Source organism: Notamacropus eugenii, chromosome 3 (genome assembly GCF_028372415.1).
Source record: "Notamacropus eugenii isolate mMacEug1 chromosome 3, mMacEug1.pri_v2, whole genome shotgun sequence".
Taxonomy (NCBI): Eukaryota; Metazoa; Chordata; class Mammalia; order Diprotodontia; family Macropodidae; genus Notamacropus; species Notamacropus eugenii.
This window is the reverse complement of record NC_092874.1, coordinates 435,888,976-435,908,919: the sequence shown is the minus strand read 5'-3', so window position 1 is coordinate 435,908,919 and position 19,944 is coordinate 435,888,976. Positions and strand designations below refer to the sequence as shown.

The following is a 19,944-nucleotide window of genomic DNA, read 5'->3' as shown; positions in this document are numbered from 1 at the left end:
ATCACACAGTTAATAACACTCCCACTATTATTTATAGGCTTGGTTATGTTAATCAGATTACTTTGTTTCACTAAGTTCTTTCTCCTATTCTAGGGGCTGGTGGTTGTGGAAAGAGGAGGGGTTAGAGTGGGAAGTGGAATATTAATTGATTTGGTATGATTAGTTATTATGCTATCATGCCTTGCTTTTCACCTTTCTGCAGTCCTGAATCTGTGGAAGCTAGTCCAGCAGTTTGTGAGAAGAACGTGTATTCCACTCATAACTATGGGACCACTCAGAGGCATGGGTACCGAGGACTACCTTATGCTGTAAGTATACATTTCTAATATTGTTCATCTACTGATGTCTTCTCCATTTTTGTGCATTTTGGCTTTCTTGAAATATTTATAGTAGCATGATATGACTTGTCCCTCTTGCACTTTTCCTGCTGCTGGATAGATCTTAACTCTGTATCCCCTTATTTTATTACTTGTTGACCTTAACATTTTGTTTTGTCACTTTCTTGATTGCAGCAAAATTTTGAGGGATATTAGTTTATTCACAATTTTAATATATGTGATATTTTTAGGGGGAGAGGGCCAGTGTTTGGAACATTATTGATTCAAAAAATCTTATTTTCAGGATCATAATTACGGAGCCCCTCCTCCTCCGACCCCCCCTGCTTCTCCCCCTGTCCAGACCATCATCCCTCATGCAGAGTTGAATGGCCTCCACTCACCTGATGAGGAAAATTCTGGAGACAGTGAGAGCTCTGAAGGGGAATCTATTTCTACCTGGTGTCATTGCGGACTTTCTCAGGATGGCTTTCTTCTTAAATGTGACAAGTGCAGGTAAGTTCATATTACCCCCTAGATTCAAACTTGGCTTGCTAGAATTTTAAGTTTTCTTTTTTAAGAGGAGCTAATCAAAATGTTCTTTATGTTCATGATATAGATGATTCCTTCAGATTGGCTCACAATTGTTTATGCTAGGTTGGAATCAGTTAAAAAAAAATGAGAGTAATGTTAAAGATATTGCATTTTTTTTTTGAAAATTTTAAGTTCTAGAGACATTTGGTATGTAGGAGGGATGGGCGTGTATAGTGTATGCACAGACACTGCTACCATATGTACTGTAATGTTCTTCACACTGGAGGAGGGACTACTCTTAAGGTTTTTTTCCCTTTGTAGGGGAATGAGCAGGGGGAAGGTTATTAGACTTCATCGGAGGAAACAGGACAACGTATCAGGTAAGTATGATGTGGAGGAAACATTTTTCCCCTCTGAGTATTTGGTGATTTTGAAAATCTGCCTCTGAGAATCATTCTTGTAAACCCTATTGGTCCCAAGTGTGAGTATTGAGAATTAAATCCTCTTACTTAGTTCATTTAAGGTTTCATGTCTTTATTTTCCCCTCCCTTTATTGAATAGATATGTCCAGTGATAATACCTGAATTTGATGATTTGAATACACTGTTTATTGGATTGGATAGGAAGAGAGAATATGGGTTACACATTCATCTTTGAGTATCAGTGAGGTCTGAGGGAATTGGGATACTGGTGACAGTATTTGAGGACGCCTATACATTTCTTAGGTGGGGACAGCAGTGCAACTGAAAGCTGGGATGAAGAGCTATCTCCCTCCACTGTGTTGTACACAGCAACACAACATACACCGACAAGTATCACCTTAACTGTTAACCGGGTCCGAAGAACTAAACCTAAGAAAAGGAAAAAGAGTCCAGAAAAAGGTCGTACAGCACCAAAGACGAAAAAGATTAAGGTATAAAATAGTAGTTGAAATAGCTCAGATGATAATCATCAGTAGTCTTTGAAACAGGTTGATCCAGAAGCAGAACTAGCTAGTTTTGCCCCAATTGCAATTTCTTTAACTAAACTTGCAGCTCTTCTACCGGTGCTCACTGTTACTCCATAGCCCCACTTACTATACTAATACAGTCCCCATTATTCCTTTAAGTTGACCTTTTTTTTCTTTCCATATGTGAATAATAAAGACATTCTCAGTGATGTTAAAAGTGCTTCTCAGCATCAAGGTCACCTTCTCATACCCCTACCCACAACATTTTCATGGGAAATGTGTTATATAAACTTTTTTTCAATCCGAATAACTTTGGTGATATAGACAAATGTACTTCATTTAAAGAAATTGTGGTTTGTTTTTTCCACTATTTCATAAGCATAGTACATCAAAAGACTCTGTATTAGATAATTAGTATGCTTTCCTTTTAGATTTGGGTGAATGTTGAACTATGTGATGCATGTTTTACCAGCAATATCCCCACAATGACAGTTAAAGGATCATTAGAAATTAGTTTCTGGTTAAACTGACCTCTATCTTAATAACTCTGTAGTATTTGAGAAATTTTCTTTTTCTTTATATTCAGAGGAGAATAAGCTAGGGAATGTATTTTTTACCTTAAATGTTAAGTCTTTTATATAAGTGATATTTCATTCTTCGTAATAAGTTTTGTTCTCTTTTTTTTTAACTTTGTTTTTTTCTCTTTGCAATAGGCATTTCGAGAAGGATCTCGAAAGTCCTTGCGGATGAAGGTGAGTGGTAATCTTCCCTCAAGATGTTATGTAGTTGATTGTGGCCTTGGTGGTTTTTTTAACATTGATTTTTGATTGATTCATTTTTCTTTTTTGACATTACTAGCCATGAATTTTTCAAATTTACTGCCTATTCATGTCAAATAGGTGCCATCTAATTTACCCTGTACTTTGACATTGTGTTCCTTTTCTGTGTTATGTATCTCAAACTGGCTTTTCATTAGTCAGTGTCTAAAACAGTTTTCCATAGTGAAATTGACTTTCATTTCAAGAGTACCTGTCTGTCAAGTTCACATTTGTTTTTCTGAGTAAGGGAAAAGCTATCAAACAGAATGAAGCTAATCTTTTCTATCAATATCATGGATTTTTGAATATCAGGAGTAAGTGTGTGTGTGTGGTGATAACGAAAGCTCTTGGCCAGCCCACCATCAAGGGGGGCATAATCATTATTTAGAAGGGTGAATTTTATCTGTAGGAAAGCTGTATTGTTGATAGGAATTATTCTTACTCTTTCTTAACACTTATAGCACATCAAATTGGTTTTAAGAGACCCATATGATGTCATATTGTACTCCTTTTTTTTAATCCATTAGAAGATCTTCAACTCTATACACTACAATTTTTCAAGGAGGTTGAGTAACAGAAATTATGTAGAGTAGTTAAAAGGTTTCTTGTTAAGCAGGGTGATTAGTATAGTTTTTTCATAAAGGACTGAATATAAGGAAAGTTTTCCATAAATGGAATCTTTTATTTTTCATGATCATTTATTAATTATTAATAAGAAACATTTGTTTATTAAGTACCATCTTGGTGCAGGGCACTTTACTTGAGTACAAGTAGGTCCAAAGATAAAAAATCTCTGTCCTCTTAGAGCTTCAAAATCTGATAGAGGCAGTAGATCCCACACAACTGGTATAAGATAGAATGAAAGGGAGAGCCCACTTACAGCTAGCATGGTTTGAAAGTTTTCGTAACTTGATATGTTAAGGCATTCTTTTAAGAATTGGCGGTGTGCTGACCTGGATTTTATCTGACCTTTCTCTCACCTTAAATGTCTTATGCTTATGTCTATGACTTCAGGAAATAGTTAATTTCTAGTTGAACTTTGGCTTTGAAAAGTGACTGTGATTCCCTGATTATTCAGTTCCTTTTTAAATCTACAAATATTCATGTCTCCAACTCTACAGAAGTGTGGCTGTTTCTAATTATATGGGGAATTTTTGAAGATTGTTTAAGATGATTTATTTAATAATGTAGAACAATAATACTGCTTTTGACAGCAAAAGCTAGAGGTGGCAATTTTTGACAAAAGTATAAAACCTGCAGCCAGTTTGTATAGGTCTTATAAGCAGATTAGAGACAACTTAGAGCTGTTTGGGGTGTGCTAGATATCTTGCCTTTACAAAACTCAAAGTTTTAATAGATATTTCTTAACCAGACCCAATTCCTTCCAGAGCCAGTGCTGCTTCTACTTCAACTATACTTCATCTGGTTGGTTTTAGGGGAGACGGTGAGCTAACCATTGCTGTTGCTCAAGCATAGGAAACAGTACCTTTGAGCCCTGCTAGTCACTAGCCATCCATCTTAGTAAACATCTTCAGAAGTAGACTTTAGCTATTATCTACTTTTAGGTCCCACTTAAAATACATTTTGAAGGACTAAATAATCAGTTTCCATCAAGTCTTGGGCATGTATGGAGACTAAGAATTTGAGTTTGAAGGAGCAAAGAAGGATTTAATACAGTAATTCATGCAAGTCACTGATAAATATATGTAGGAAAGAAGGTAGCATAGATATATTTTACATTGTTCCCTTATGTTAGTACTGCTGAGACTATATCACTAAAATATTAAATTATCTTTATTGCTGCAATGTCAGAAGATAAAATGTATCTACCTAATGCTTCTCTGTTTTAATTTTTATTACACCCTCAGCCTTCAAAGTCTGGGTACTTAAATTATTGTTAGGATATACTACCTTGTATTTATTCACTAAGTAAGAAAATAAATATAACCTGATTTTTTTTTTTATGTTTGATAGAATCCATAGTTAACTTCTCTAAAGATTCTTTTGTAAAAATGGGTGTCTTAAAGAAAGAACACATCCCTAAAGCTTTTTAACAATAAAAGAAGTTCAAAATATCTGTTTAGAGGTTTAAAAAGTGACAACACTACAAAGAAGAAAGCATAAAGTTAATCTAGTCTAATCCTCAAATTTTACAGATTAAGAAAAAAGTTTCAAAGAAATGTGATTTATCTGAGGTCCTGTAGATAATCCATTTCCTCCAAACCACATTGCCAACTGAACATATGTTTTTAACCTACAAATTCAGTATTGTTTTTTTATCCTATGGACTGTCCTATTCTGATGCTACTCAACCTTTTCTCTCTACAGAATTCTCCCTCTGAGGCACATGCTTTAGATGAGAATACAACTGAAGGCTGGGAGAATCGTATACGACTGTGGACTGATCAGTATGAGGAAGCTTTCACTAATCAGTACAGCGCAGATGTACAAAATCTCCTCGAACGGCATCTAAATTCCAGTAAGGAATTTGTGGGCAAAGCTGCTGTCCTAGACACCATCAATAAGACTGAACTGGCCTGTAATAATACAGTGATTGGTTCCCAAATGCAGGTAAGGATCAGCATGGGTAGGGTCTCTTAAGAAAGTGGTGAATGAAGGGCTGCAGAACTACAACACAGCAGAGAAGTCAACGTGTAGTAAAAGTACTTTTTTTCCTCTCCAGTTGTGTCAAGTTCTACCTTCTTAGTCACTGGCCTCAGAATAGCAAGCTAAAACATTAATCTTCTTTAACCAGTATGTTACTATGTCAACTGGAAACCTTGTTAGAGGCTATGTTTTTATAAATTAAAAGTAGATGATTAACTTCTGTCCTGAGGATGGGACACTAATTAGGCAAAAATAGAAAAAGATAACAGAGAAGTGTGTTTTGTATTATTTCTTAAGATATAACTCTTTTTTTTAAATGCGTGGTTAGGTGTACAAAGCAACCAAATATTTATTTATTTCTCTCTTTCTCTTTTGCCTTTTGAGGTGGCAACTTCACTAGATGGAGGTATTCCCTAGAAAATAACAGGAATTATTTCAAGGTCATTGTAGTTCTTTCAAAGTTTCTCTTCACTGGGCTAAGTAATACAATGAATAGATGACATCTAAGCTATTTGATACCTTTGCCTGTGCTGGCCTTATTCTTACTCCAAATACTAAAGTCTCTCCTAAATTACTGCTTTCTGTTCTGTTTTGATGTCTAACGTTTGTACCCTGGTTTTTATTCAGCTCCAGCTGGGAAGAGTTACTCGTGTGCAAAAACACCGGAAGATCCTCAGGGCAGCAAGAGACTTGGCATTGGATACCCTTATAATAGAGTATCGAGGAAAAGTCATGTTACGGCAGCAATTTGAGGTCAATGGGCATTTCTTCAAAAAGTAAGAGCATCTTTCAATGAATTATGATGAGGGCCAAAAAGGGCCTGATTGACTGGCATTCTTAGGAGGGAATTCATCCTAGATAATAAGATATCTGCTTTGGGGAGATGGTTAGCTTGAACAAGCTGGAGCCCATTTATAGGAAAGTGCAAATAAATCTTGAGATTCTTGGATGTATAAAGTGATGACTCCTTTCAGAAATAGATATGCCAGGAAACACTTAATAAGTATGTACTATGTGTTAGGCACTGCTATGGGCTTATCTTTATTCTTTAACCAGAAGCAGACAAGCACACAGTGTTTCCAAAAATTAGAGCATCACAAATGATGTGTCAGCATCTGCTTCATATTTGGAGTCATGGGGTGGCCTTTGCATTTGTGTTAAGAATTACAAGAATTTTCATTGTGTCCCTAGACCATACCCCTTTGTGCTGTTCTACTCCAAATTCAATGGTGTAGAGATGTGTGTTGATGCCCGCACTTTTGGTAATGATGCTCGGTTCATCAGGCGATCCTGTACCCCAAATGCAGAGGTAAGATTTCAGTGGATTAGGCTATTGTTTCTTTAATGAAAATACAAGCTATCCAGAACAAACTACAGAAATGTCCTACTGATAGCATTCCTAGAGATACTTGTAGATTGGTGTTCATGCGCTTTTTTTGTGAAAGTTTCACACTATTGTTTGTAACTTTTCATGAGGAGGCCTCAAACACTGATGTTTCCATCCTGACAGGAAGAAACTGAATTTTCTCCAGAGAGGAAAAAATAGAAATAGCAAGTAGAATTTTTTAAGGTGAAAATGGTGGAACATTAGTTAGAGACTACATTAGTAAGAAGTAGATAATAATTAACTGTGAAAGACATAGCCAGATGGTAGGTTATGTTGGTATATGACTCTAAAGACATAGTTTAGTCACAGCTTTCCAGGCATCTGATACTTTATTGTATAAACAATGCTGTATGGTATACCTTTTCAGATAGAATTCATTAACCTGTAGAATAATCAGACTAGACCCACAGCCAGATGATTCATTGTTACAAAGGGCACTGAATATTTGCTTACAGCAAAATAAATTTTAATTCCCTGGTAGGAAGGAAAATAAACATGGTGGTAGTTTTAAGGATGAGCATTGATTTTTCAGGCAAGGTTTTATGACCTCTAGCCTGTTTCCATTTATTTCAGTGGATTATCATAATATTCTCAAAACACAGTTATAAGAAAGCACTGTACTCTAGAATTCAGGAGATGGGTTACCATGCCAAGTTTGGGGCTTTTTTTACTAAGTGGATAATGTTGAACAAAGAAATTAACCTTCAGTTTCCTTATGTGTTAAATGGGGTAAATAATAAAACTAACCTACCTGCCTCAGAATTGTCATAACTATCAAATGAATACATGTATAAGTACTTTGAAACTGCGAAAGGTTATTGCAGTAACTGACATTTATGTAGCTTCCTAAAGTTGACATAGTGCATTGCCCACATTCTCATTTGCTCCTCTTAATGACCCTTAAAGGTAAGTACCTTAAGTGTTACAATGTTTGCTTTTACAAATTGGCAAACTGAGATTTGGATTGACCTGTTGGCCCATGCATGTGTTACATTCAGTTCATTTTTCTTGTTTTGTTTCTAATGCTGGGTCCCAGTTTTGAGGAAGATCGAGCAATCAATCAAAAAAACAATAAAGTATCTGAGTTGTTAAAAGTTTGGGAATCATTAATCTAAAGGCTGTTTTTCTTCCTACAGTGAGTCCCAGGACTTTTTTGATGACTTGGTGATTATATTCTTTGTTTCTGAAGGTACGGCACATGATTGCAGATGGAATGATCCACCTGTGTATCTATGCAGCCTCTGCTATCACCAAGGATGCAGAAGTCACCATTGCCTTTGATTATGAATATAGTAACTGGTAAGTCTTCCCAAAACACCTCCTAATGCAATGGTTTTCTTTTTATGGGTGAAGATCTTTTCATTCTGTTCCATATTCTTTGCCCCCCTTTTCCATAGTTGACATTTTCTCGCTGAAATTAATTTGGAAAAGCATTTTCTGCAGTTAATTGTGCTATCTAGTTGGGAGTCTTACAGGTTAGGAAAATGAGGCCCAGAAAAACTAAGTGACTTAACCAGGGTCACGTAGGTAGTGAGTAGTAAATGGCAGAGTTAGGATTTGAGCTCAGGTTTTCTGATTCCAAACCCAAAACTCAAGGATGTTTTACCCAATGGCACAGTTTAGAGATATTAATAGAAGCTTCCTAAAAGAGACTTCTAGTTGTATAGATTACCCTAGGTAAAAAGAGAACCTATCACCCGTAATTAGCCTTTATGACATACAAATGCTTTATGAGGTACCTTCAAAATTTTACTAATGTGACCATTGGCCCACTAAGAGCTTATGTTTTTAGTATTTTACAAGTGGCCAGGTTAGAAAAACGTAGTAGAATCTCAGCTCCTTGAGGATTTATTTTTATCTTTATTATCTGGCATATAGTAGACACTAAATGATTTGAAATTGAATAGATGACCAGATATAGTCAAACATTTGGTCTCTCTTCCCTTCCTGTAAATATATGTTATATTTTCCCTTTCTTGATTAATTCAGGTAATAATTTTAGCCTAGTAGAGAGAACGGAGTGTGGTAATGGATGGGTAATAAGTACCTAAAACCTGAACACTTGAATTAGCCTATATACACAGGCCCCAACCTCTTGATGAGATTAAGAGAGAGAGAGAGAGAGTGTGTGTGTGTGTGTGTGTGTGTGTGTGTGTGTAAGCATTTGAATGACAGGACTAAGATGCTTTTAGTACTACCCTCTGACCTTGTGAGAATGTGGAGCCATACATAAAATGAGTACAGGATTTTGAAAATACTCATTCAGTGTCTCGTCCCCCCTCAGTGTCTCTGTGTCACTGCTTGTCCAGAGATTACCAGAAGAGAGACCTATGCCAGTATTTCAAGAGAATGGACCAGTAATGTAAATTATTTTCAGGGACACTGAGGAGACCACTTGTGTTTGTTTCTTTGGAGCAGTAATTATAAAGTGGACTGTGCATGTCACAAGGGGAATCGGAATTGCCCTATACAGAGACGGAATCCAAATGCTGCTGCAGATCCTCCGCCCCCACCTCCTCTCAGCCTGCTCTCTATTGGAGCAGAGACCAGACGTCGGAAAGCCCGTCGTAAGGAGCTAGAGATGGAACAGCAGAATGATGTTCTGGATGAGAGCAGTAACCAGCAGCCAGAGGAAGCTCCAGAAGGAGTCACTGTAGCCAGTGATAATGAGGTGATTTCCCTTGTTCTTGGGATGGTGATTGGCTGTTAACAGATATAGCCTCCAAAATAAGGATCCTGGGTGGCCACATGCTCTTATTTTTTGAAAAAAAGCTATAGGGTCACATTATAATGCTTAGTGCTCTTGATATCTACAGTTATTCTACTTACTACCTTTCAGTTGTTTTCGAAGTTCTACCCTAGGATAGAGGTATATTATGTTTTGAACCATATTGCCCTCTGTCCAATACATTTATTATTAAAGTACAGAAAGTTGTTTCTAGTGACTGTCAAATGATCAAAACAAACGTACTGCTTATAGTCCATTGTTCAAGAACACTACTGAATAGTAGCCTCTATCTTAAAGGACATAGACAATCCTGAAGAGAAGCTGGAAGAGGAGACCGAAGAAGCTATAGATGAGCAGGGAATCCTGGGTCCTAACAGGCGGGTAAGTAACCATTGAGATGTCCTTCTTCATTTCTGCTACCTTCATGGAGAACATTCTACCTTTTAGTTATAAAAGTATGGAGTCTCCTTCAGAATCAGAAATATTTTCAAGCTGAGAAATACTGTTATGTTTTCCAGTTGGCCTGTCACCTTTTCATTGAATATTGTAATTTTAACCAAGTCATTCATCTCTTCTGATTTTCTGTCTATATCTTTAATTCATAACTATATATAAACTTCTTTGAAGATCAGGGTTTTATTCTTACTACACATTTCTTTGTCCCTTTTGGATTCATTTCAGTGACTGTTGTCAGATGTTTTCTCACTCTAATCAAACTGATTCATGTAAATTTCCATCTTGACAGTTTTGATGGTGGTTTTCCCTGTCTTTCAAATTGATGCATTCTTTCTGTCTCAGCCAGTGTTCCTGTTCTACTCTCTTGTTTTCTGAAGTCCTTGGCTAATGCTCTGTCCTCCCTTACTTTCCCCAGTCGCGAGAAGAGAGGAAGGTTGAAGCAATCATGCATATGTTTGAAAATTTAGAGAAGAGGAAAAGGCGCCGAGAGCAGCCGCTGGAAAGGGGCCGCCTGGATGTAGAGGTGACCCCTGGCTCTGAGGTTCCTGTCCTAGAAGAGTCAAAAACAGAGAGCTCTGAACCTGAAGACAGGAATTCAGCTTTCAGTGTGACCATTCCAAGCATCCCAAATAGCATGGGGGTGAATACCCGGAGGTCTGCCCAAGCAGGGGTAAGATGAGCAAAGGGACAAGGTCTTTGAAGGACTTGTCATCATAATGTTAAAAATTCTGTATCTTATGGAATTCATAATATACAGGTCCCCAACCCACCTATGGACTCCTATAATGATAAAAAGAATAGTTCTCTTTAACACCCCATTTACAAGGAAATATGATCCCTTTACATCAACACTTGAAGCTGACAGTGGGGGTAGAGGCGGGCAGGTGGGGCAGGTAGCCAGCTAGAATTGAATAGCTGTTTGTAATGACCAAAAACCTCACAGAAAATCTTTTCTAATAGTTGTCAGCTTTTATACCAAGCCTCCTAGTATCACAATAAGGTCCTTCTAGCGCCCCACCCCCTAAAAAAACACATACTTTCCCTTCCTGCCATTAATCTTAATTTCTATACTTTAGCAAAACAACAAAACCCTTGATTTTTGCACCTAAATAAGAAACAAAACGTCCTTCCCTGAGCCCTTTTCTACTAAGAACTCTGCTATTAGGGGCCTAATAATAGCAATAACTAACATTTCGATGGTGCTTTAAGGTATGCAAAGTGTTTTACATATAATTACACTGCATTCCCATACAACTCTGGGAGAGGTATGGTACTATTATCCCCATTTGACAAGCAAGGAAACTGAGGCTAGAGGAGGTTAAGTCCAAGGTCACATAGTTAATAAGTGTCTGAGGCAGACCTTGAGCTCAGATTCTGCTAACTGCAAATCTAATTTTATCCACTGTGCCACATAACTGTCCAAGTTTAAGTTGATTGTAAATATACTCTAGAAAAGCCCATTAGCAGTAGAATTAATCAGATTGTCTTTAACATTTATGTAGTGCTGTAAGGCTTGCTTGCTGCTGTACATCTCATTTCCTAATTCCCTTTTCATAAATTAAACAGTGATTGCCTGTTTGGCCGCTTTAAAGTACATACCCATCTGAGGGTGGGGAGTGGGAGTTGTACAGAGTTAGTGCTTCTCAGTTTCCCTATTTCATCTTGGGGTATTCAGAAGAAAAAAATGTTTAGAGAAGAAGGAAATTGCTGATAATAAATTTCTAAGATTTTGATATTACTATCATAGGATACTGGTGCCGAAAAACCTATCATCAAGCCAACTCCATCAAGACCTTCTAGGCCTCGACCCAAAAGTCGCATTTCCCGATACCGGACCAGTTCAGCCCAAAGACTGAGGCGTCAGAAACAGGCCAATTCACAGCAGGTGGAATTATCACAAGTTCTTCTAGATGAAGGAGGAAATGGCAACTCAGTAACCCCAGCTGAAGTTGGAAATGTGGACAATGTAGGAGAAAGCAGGCCATTGACAGGGTCTGACCCAGCAGTAATATTGACTGCTGGAACCCAGGTTAACCGGGCTGTTTTCAAATACCCTAAAACCAAAAAGGTAAGAAATATTATCATCAGATTGGCATGGCCAGGCCTATCTCACATAAAAATAAAATCACCTGTAATTCTTGGGAGTGGAGATCTGTGTAATTTGTTAAGTTAAGCTGTTCTAGTCTAAAAAGTTCTTGGGAAAGTGATGCAGTGTTGAGGTTATCTTGCTGCCTTGATATTTCACTTAAAAAAGTGACTGAAAAATATAACTAGCAAATTTGTAGAAGCAGCTTTACCTTAGAAGTTTGGGTGAAAACTGATTTCATACTGTTCACACGGGTTCAGTTGTGGTTGCTCCTGGTCTCTGTTTTTGTTTTTTTTTCAGATGAGAAACAAGCAGCACTGCTAAATCTGATTCTCCAGCAGCATCTGCTAATGCTCTTTCTCTGCCTTAGTATCTAGTTACAGAGTGGCTGAATGATAAAGCAGAGAAGCATGACTGCCCCGTCGAGTGCCCTCTAAGGATCACCACGGACCCAACTGTGCTGGCAACAACCCTCAACATGTTGCCCGGTCTTGTCCATTCCCCGTTAATTTGCACCACCCCCAAACACTACATCCGCTTTGGCTCACCCTTCATCCCTGAGAGACGTCGAAGGCCCCTTCTCCTTGATGGCACATTCAGCTCCTGTAAGAAGGTATGTCTGGGTTCATGTGTTTTCTCACTTAGGCTACTTTAATCCTGACCTACCTAATTGACTGACTGCATACTCTCCAGATAGCCATATTTTTGACATGTGGGTTTACAGTGAATTAGTTATCCCTCCATGAGTATTGATGCATCAAGAAATCAGTGGGGCCAAGGTGGAATGTGTACTTCATTCTAAATGCTCAAATTTTTGTGAGTATTTTCTCTTGTCTTTTGTGAGATCCCTTGAAATTGCTGGGTGAAAATAAGTAATAGTTGATAATTGGGTAGGTAGGGGAGAGAGAGAGAGGTCTTGATTGCAATTTTCATTATATGACTGTGAGAAACTAGGTCCTCTATAGCAGTCTTTTATAAATGAAAAACTAAGTCTTACCTTTAAAAGTAACTCAGTCATTATTATCATCTGGTAGCGGTTAGAGGGGAAAAATTAGTTATGATCAGTGAGATTCCTGGTTTTTTTTGAACATTCCCTTAATACAATTGACTATATTACTTGAATTGTTGATTCCCCAGTATCTGGAGCGCCTCTCCCCCTCCCTGCTACCCCCTTTGCCTATTGTATTTGGATCTAGCTGCAGTAATGTCTGTTTATGTCACATTCTTCATGAATTCCCCATAGGCCCTAGGTATTTTCCAGTGTTGTTTCTCAGAAGAAGGTCCCTTGCCTGCTCAGAGTAGGGGTGACCTTTTAATGCCCTTTCCCTGTTACCAGAAGTTCAGGAGAGCTTTTTCCTTGGAGGCAGAGTCTGTTCCCTGGAACTCCCTTTTCTCTTATCCTCAGATCTGGATTCAGGCTGCTTTCCTCAGTGTCTGCCATGGCTGACAGCCACATTGCCCTCCTCCACTGGAACTATAGCATCACATACATGAGGATGTTCCATATAAATTATTTGATGTGCTGAAGCCTCCAACTCCAGGCAGGTCCTTCCTGACCCCTCCACACTTACAGCTTGCCTCGTCCCTTGCAGAGCAGAAATAATTTGGGCAGTGGGGAAGGAACAATGGGGGTGGGAAAGGGGGTAGGGAAGGGATAAGCAAGGAGGGTGGGATACAGAAGGGAGGAGGGCACAGGGATCATAGAGAGAGGAAAGGCACCCACTGCTAGCCTAGCAGCACTCGCCTAGAGTGTGGGCTCCTTCCTTCTTGCATGCTTTATTGAAGTATTTGTGACATTCATCTATTTGTGCGGGAAAATTTTTGAAGTGAAATTAGTGGAACTTAAAGTACTTCTTTGAACACCTTAGAGAGACTTCAGTAGTTGATAACCATAACAATGAGCAGCTTTAGTATTTGCACAGGTAATAGTGGCATGCTTTTTATAGAAAATCCCAGATAATATTAAATTTTTAATAAAATTTTTAATAAAATTAAATTTTTATTGGGCATTTACCAAACTAGAAAAGAGGAATTTGATCACAGGAGCTTCCTCATGCCTAGATGTCCAAGAATACTGTACTTAAAATTCTCAGATGCTCTCTGAGAAGAAAAAAGAGTTTGCTTAACAAAGACTTCACGAATTTCCCTTGTCTTTAATTTTAACAGGAATAAGACGGCAGAAGCCAGGAAATAGTCTGCCTATGTACTTGGCGTTTATCCACTCCTGACTAGATTGCAAATGTTTGAGTTTTGCATTTTAAGAGTGCTGTGTGTGTAGACATTATAGCCAGCTTTAAAGGCTTAGGAAACAGTCTTTAGTCTAAAAAAGTAGTTGAGGTATGGTTTGTGCACATAAAGAAAGATGTTTCCTTTCGTATATCTTTAGCTGGATATAATGCACTCCTGAGAGTATTGTTTTGAAATGTTACCATAGTAGGTAATGGAATATCCTTCCCTGCCCTATTAAAGATTGACTACTATCTGACAAGAGTTAAGTAGAGTCCTTAGAGAGGGCTGGACCAGATTTGTTTCTTTGAGTCCTTTCTAGCTCTATACTAACTACAATATCAGTTCTCCTTTGCCTTATATTTATTCCTGTAATCCTGACCTAAACGGAGACCTGAGGAAATTAAAAAGATGTGGTTGTGGCCATGCCACATATGGAGGGGGAAGAGGCTTGAGTGTGTAACTATCTCTTATCTTTGTAACTTGGCAAAAGGGCAATATTCCCACTTAGACCAGAATTCTTTCTCTAGTCTTTAAACATTTTCTTTATCCTCTATCCTCTTTCTTGCTTTATGTTGAATACGTATAGCTACTTTTCTCTAAAGAGCATCAGAACAATCATATGATTCAGTGGTTCTGTATTTTGAAAGAATTAAATTAGCTTTTGAATTTTTGTGAGAATGCATCATGATTTGAATGTAATAATAATAACTGGCATAAAGTGTTTTAGATTTACAAAGCACTTGACACACACACACACACACGTTTCCCTCAGTTTTTTAAAAAGAAGAAACTGAGGCTCAGAGAGGTTGAATGATTTGTCCAAAGTCACACTGGTAGAGGCTGAATTCAAACTCAGGCCTTCTGGAATCCAAAGCCAGTGCTCTTTCCTCTGTATCAAGTTGCTTCTCCTAAAAATATGAAAAAATATCAGCATAAGCTAGTGCTTTGAAATATAGTTTCAGTCTAATTATAGTCAAAATTTGGTCAAAATATGAAATCTACATATATGTGAGTTAAAAAAATATGTATTTTATCAAACAAGATGCAGATTTAGGAAAATGTGATAAATTTGAATCTTCTGCGTAGTAATTACAAGAAGATAAACTCTTTAAAAGGGGTAAGATGGGAGGAGCGGTATATATTTTAAATAGTTAGCAAAGGGGAGCCACCTGAACTTGTTTACTTGATCATACATAAAAGTTATACTAAGACCTTTGTATTCTTAATATTTGGATTCTTGCGAAGACAGCCCAGAATTCTCAGGTATAGTGGTTGACACTAACAGACCCAACATAAGTCCAGATTGGGGGTGTATGTTTTTCTAGTTTGACCTTAGGATTTGGGTGGAGATTCATGAAAGGCACTATCTTAGCTATAATTTCCCACTATGTTTTCTATAAGTCTCTGAGATAACATTGAAAAAAGGAAGCTAAAGTTAGGGACAACTGTTATCTTTGACTCGTTAGAACACACACTTCTTATTTGAAGCAAAACTCTTTGATATAAAATTTAATAGTGTGCATTAAAGACTTAATAATTTTAATTATGTATTTGTCTTCACATAATTTCAAAGTAGCATATATTTGAGTATCTGCTGGTATACTGAGCTATGGGGTATTTCTATTGCCTAGGACCTCCCTGCCTGAAGTCTCAGTGGTTTCATGTTACCTTATCATTAGAACCAGTTTTAATTTTTTTAAGCTAGCCCATTTGACATTTTAGAAAAACCCAAAAAAGATTAAACTCCTATCAGGACAAAGCATAGTGACCACAAATGAGTCTAGATCACTCCAAAAAAAAAAAGAGAACATCTGCAGCAATGAGAATTGCTTAGACTCATATTTTCAATATCCTCATTTCTCCAACGATGTGGTTGAAATGTTTGAACTTCAGTCTAGCTCTGTGATTTCTGAAACCAATATTTTGAAGGTAAGAGAGGTCATGTATTTTTCTGACAACATGGTATCCTGAAAAGTGGATATTTATCAAATGACCTTTTAGGGAGCTGTTTTTATATACTTAGACTCATCTTGATGTTTACAATTTTATTTTTGTCATTTACCATACAGCAGGGACACTATATGGTGCTTTCAAGGCAAAATTAACATTTCTTGACCAATTTCTCCCAAAACATGCTTTGGGTCTCCAAGAGTAAAGATCCATTAGAATTGCTTCATTTTGGTGAAGAGAATATTTACTTGCCTGTAATTCTTGTTCTCTAGAGATGTAAAATTATGATAATGAGTTCACCCTTGCTCTTCCCATTTGGGGGAGGGTTTGACTTAGAAATTGATGTTTATCAAAATCCAATCTGTCTTGTGTTAGGGCAGGAGAGCCACAGAGTGGTGAGATCCTACAACTGTGTATCTTAAGAGAACACAAATTAGAGGTAAGAAATTTCTCTCTTCCACAGAATACATAATTTAACTATCCTAATTTGGATCCAGCCCAAATGTTCCATATCTTCACTATTAGTTTAGGTACTGATAATCACTACAGAAATTTGTAGATGGTTAGAGAGCCTTTCTGTTTGACTTTATCCCCTTTTTGGTTTCTACCAAAAGATAATTCCTCTAGTGATTAGCATTAATTGTGACACTTGTCAGAAAGATATCACAGGATATTACATTTGAGAGTGGAATCAGTGAGAGCATTTTGTGGTACCTATAGTAGAAAATTACTTATCTTCCAATTCTTTCCCTCTTCAGGAGGTATTCTCAGCATGGAGCAGGCGACACCTAGAGATGCTTGATGTTTTTTTGGTTGCATTCAGTATGAGAAGGGGCTCTCAAAGGAAATTTCAAAATACCTCAATAGTCCAAAAAAATTGAGAACTTCAGTTTTCCATTGATTTTACTATTCTGGACCCCATTCTAAAAGCTAATTTCCTGGTTTTTGTTTTTTTCCAAGGAGTTGATTGGGCAGTGTGTTTATGCGGAAGCACAGGACATGAATATGTATGTGTTAGTTTACAAAACTAAGTGAGTTTGTGGATTATCATTCCTCACTGATTAACATGGTATCTTGTTTAACATACTTCACATAGGTAAACACTCTTTTAAAAGGCGTTATCACTGATCATGTATTGGACGTTTTTATTTCAGCGCTGGATGAAGCAAGCCCTAGAAGAAGGGATGACTCAAACCTCGTCTGTATCCCAAGAGAGTAGAGTTCAGCATCTATACCAAAGCAATGAAAACAGTAACTCTTCTAGCATCTGCAAAGACAATGCAGGTATATGCTTAAGTATAATTACAGGAATATATACTAGACAAGGTATTGATTAAAAGCAAGAAAATGCTGATTCCTTAGAATTGTGAGGCATAATACTAGTTGTTGTACAACTCTGGTAATTCAGTTACTATGGCTTCTAGTTTTAACTTTGCATCATCCATCTAGCAAGATAGTCTGCATGGCTCTTCTAAATAATTACAAAATTAATAGGATTTGGGGTTTGTTGTCTGCATGGCTCTTCTAAATAATTACAAAATTAATAGGATTTGGGGTTTGTTGTTTTTTGGAAGCCAAATACCATGGCTTACTGGACAGAGAAGCCTGCTTTGGAACCAAGAAAACCTATACTCAGGGCCCACTTGTGACGCATTTTGGTTGTGTGACCCTTGGCGAATCATTTAACATCTCAATTCCTCAGGTTACTCTAAGAACATAAGTTGCAGAACAGTCACAATTCTGCACTGGAATTTCTTCTGCGACTTCCTAAAACATGTGAAATCATAGGGCCAAACAAAAATTTTTCATATGTTTTGATTTTTAAAATACTATTTTAAATGTTAAGTATCCATGTGATGTAATGGATAGGGGACCAGCCACTGAGTGAAGAAGACCTGGATTCAGATCCCACCTTTGACAGATAATAGCTGTGTGGCTTTGGACAAGTCCAGGCAACTATAAATTCCAGAGTAATTGCTAATCGTTCTGTATATGTGTGTAGAATTTCCTCCCTGGAAGCACTCTCTTCCAGTGCAGATTAGTAATTTTTCAGCAATTCATGTATTTGTTAGTATGAGAACTCATGTTTGCTCACCCAAAAAAAAATAATAACATTGCTATCTTAAATAGTTATTTTAAATCTATCTTTTCAGAGAAAGATCTCAAGTCAGGGATCAATTTTTCCAGGACAACAGACAAGGAACTAGACAGTGTACAGATAACAGCAGAATTGATGTAAAGCAAGCACCCTGACATATCCAGAATGGCCTGCTACCACCAGATTCTTAGATCTGCTTTTCTAAAAGGAAAGCAACTTCTGGGGGCTCAGTAGTCTTCTTTAATCACATATACCAACAGAGAAAATACATTCAGAGAAATACAGATCCATCTGTCTGACCATTACATACATATGTAGTTACCACAGAGAGGTAACATCTGAGTTTTCAAAGCTGGGGGGCTCCTTAATGGCTACCCAGAGTTTCATGTGGCACACAAACCTACTTCCAAAGAAGCCCCCAAAGCAAAACCTCACCTCAGAGTTATATATATATATACACTTTTCAGAGCAGGAGGGCACAAACCTCTTGACCCAGTGCCATATTAGAATTTAAATAAAGGTGCAGGCGCTCCTACAAAACTAGGCTCGCCTAGTCAAACTTCCCTTAATGGGGTCCACCTGAGACCTATTAGGTGGGCCTGGAAGGTGTTTAATTCTCATTAACATTACAATTGGTTATGAAGTGGTTAGATTGATTTAAAGTAACAGGTCCAAGAATTCCCATTTATCTAGGAAAGGAACAAGGAAATTTATGAAGTAATAATATTGAGGAAAGAGTCATAGAATCTCAGGAGGGGAGATGCTGAGTTAAGAGAAATTAGATCCTAATTAGTCCCTTTCCAGTATATTTCTATAATGAGTGTAAAAAGTGTTTTAAGAGCGGTAGACTTCAAACCAATTTAGAGTCATCCTCAATACCTGAATATCAGAGAAACTAGAGGTGGTTGGAAAATCACCTAGACTGTTTTCCTGCCTCCAGACAGAATTCTAGATAAGTGAGGTAAAAGTCTTTAACAATAATAACTTTCCTGGTGAAAGTGAGGTGTGTCTGAGTAGTATCTTCAGTCAGTAAGTATTAAGTGTCTTCTCTATGCCAGGTACCACGCTAAGCCCAGGGGATACAACGAAAAGGAAAAGGCAGTCACTAGTCTGATGAGGAATACAACAAGCAAATAACTAACAAACAAACTATTATATAGGATAAGTTGGAAATGTATCCCTATATGGAAGAAAGGCCATAGATTTAAGAGGGATCGGGAAAGGCTTCTTATAAGAAAGTGGGATTTTAGCTGGGACTTGAAAGAAGCCAGTGGACAGATAAAGGAGAAAATTCTAGGCATAGGCGATAGCCAGTGAAAATGTCCAGAGTGGGGAAATGGAGTGTTTTGTTCAAGGAAGAGCAGGGAAAACAGTGTCATTGAATTACAGAGTACCTGAGGAGAGGTGTAAGAAAATTGGGGCTGAGGGGGGAAGGCAAGGCAGGTTGGTATGAAGGGCTTTGAATTTGAATGCCCAATAAGTTTTTATATTTGATCCTGAAAGTGATAGGGGACTGAGAGTTTATAGAGTGTCAGGTGTAAGGGGAATACATGGTCAGATTTGCTCTTTTAGGAAGATTTTGGTAGCTGAATGATAGATAGACTGGAGTGAGGATAGACTTGTGGCAGAGAAAACAGCCAGTAAATCATCGGGTGTCAGGTGATAAAGGCCTGCGTACGAGCAGGGTGGTGTCGTAGGAGAGAAGTAGGTATAAATAAGGTAAAAGTCAAATTGACGAGTCTTGGCAACAGGCTGGATATGGGCAGTGAAAAGAGTGAAGATGGCAGG

The 19,944-nt window shown here is 37.7% G+C and overlaps 1 protein-coding gene across 6 annotated transcripts in view; it reads left to right on the top strand.

Annotated features, from left to right (window-relative positions):
* Window positions 1-19,944, top strand: part of SETD5 (SET domain containing 5) — a 54,532-nt gene that overhangs the window by 16,731 nt on the left and 17,857 nt on the right. For 5 of the 6 annotated variants that reach the window (XM_072598576.1, XM_072598574.1, XM_072598578.1 and 2 more), the window contains 15 exons: window positions 203-308; window positions 622-830; window positions 1,170-1,228; window positions 1,574-1,761; window positions 2,511-2,549; window positions 4,944-5,186; window positions 5,850-5,998; window positions 6,414-6,531; window positions 7,799-7,908; window positions 9,025-9,280; window positions 9,635-9,718; window positions 10,209-10,463; window positions 11,541-11,861; window positions 12,250-12,492; window positions 17,213-17,342. In XM_072598576.1, coding sequence (XP_072454677.1) covers window positions 203-308; window positions 622-830; window positions 1,170-1,228; window positions 1,574-1,761; window positions 2,511-2,549; window positions 4,944-5,186; window positions 5,850-5,998; window positions 6,414-6,531; window positions 7,799-7,908; window positions 9,025-9,280; window positions 9,635-9,718; window positions 10,209-10,463; window positions 11,541-11,861; window positions 12,250-12,492; window positions 17,213-17,342 — 2,510 coding nt within the window. The remainder of the gene's footprint in view (window positions 1-202; window positions 309-621; window positions 831-1,169; window positions 1,229-1,573; window positions 1,762-2,510; window positions 2,550-4,943; window positions 5,187-5,849; window positions 5,999-6,413; window positions 6,532-7,798; window positions 7,909-9,024; window positions 9,281-9,634; window positions 9,719-10,208; window positions 10,464-11,540; window positions 11,862-12,249; window positions 12,493-17,212; window positions 17,343-19,944) is intronic. The other variant, XM_072598579.1, reaches the window with a different exon arrangement.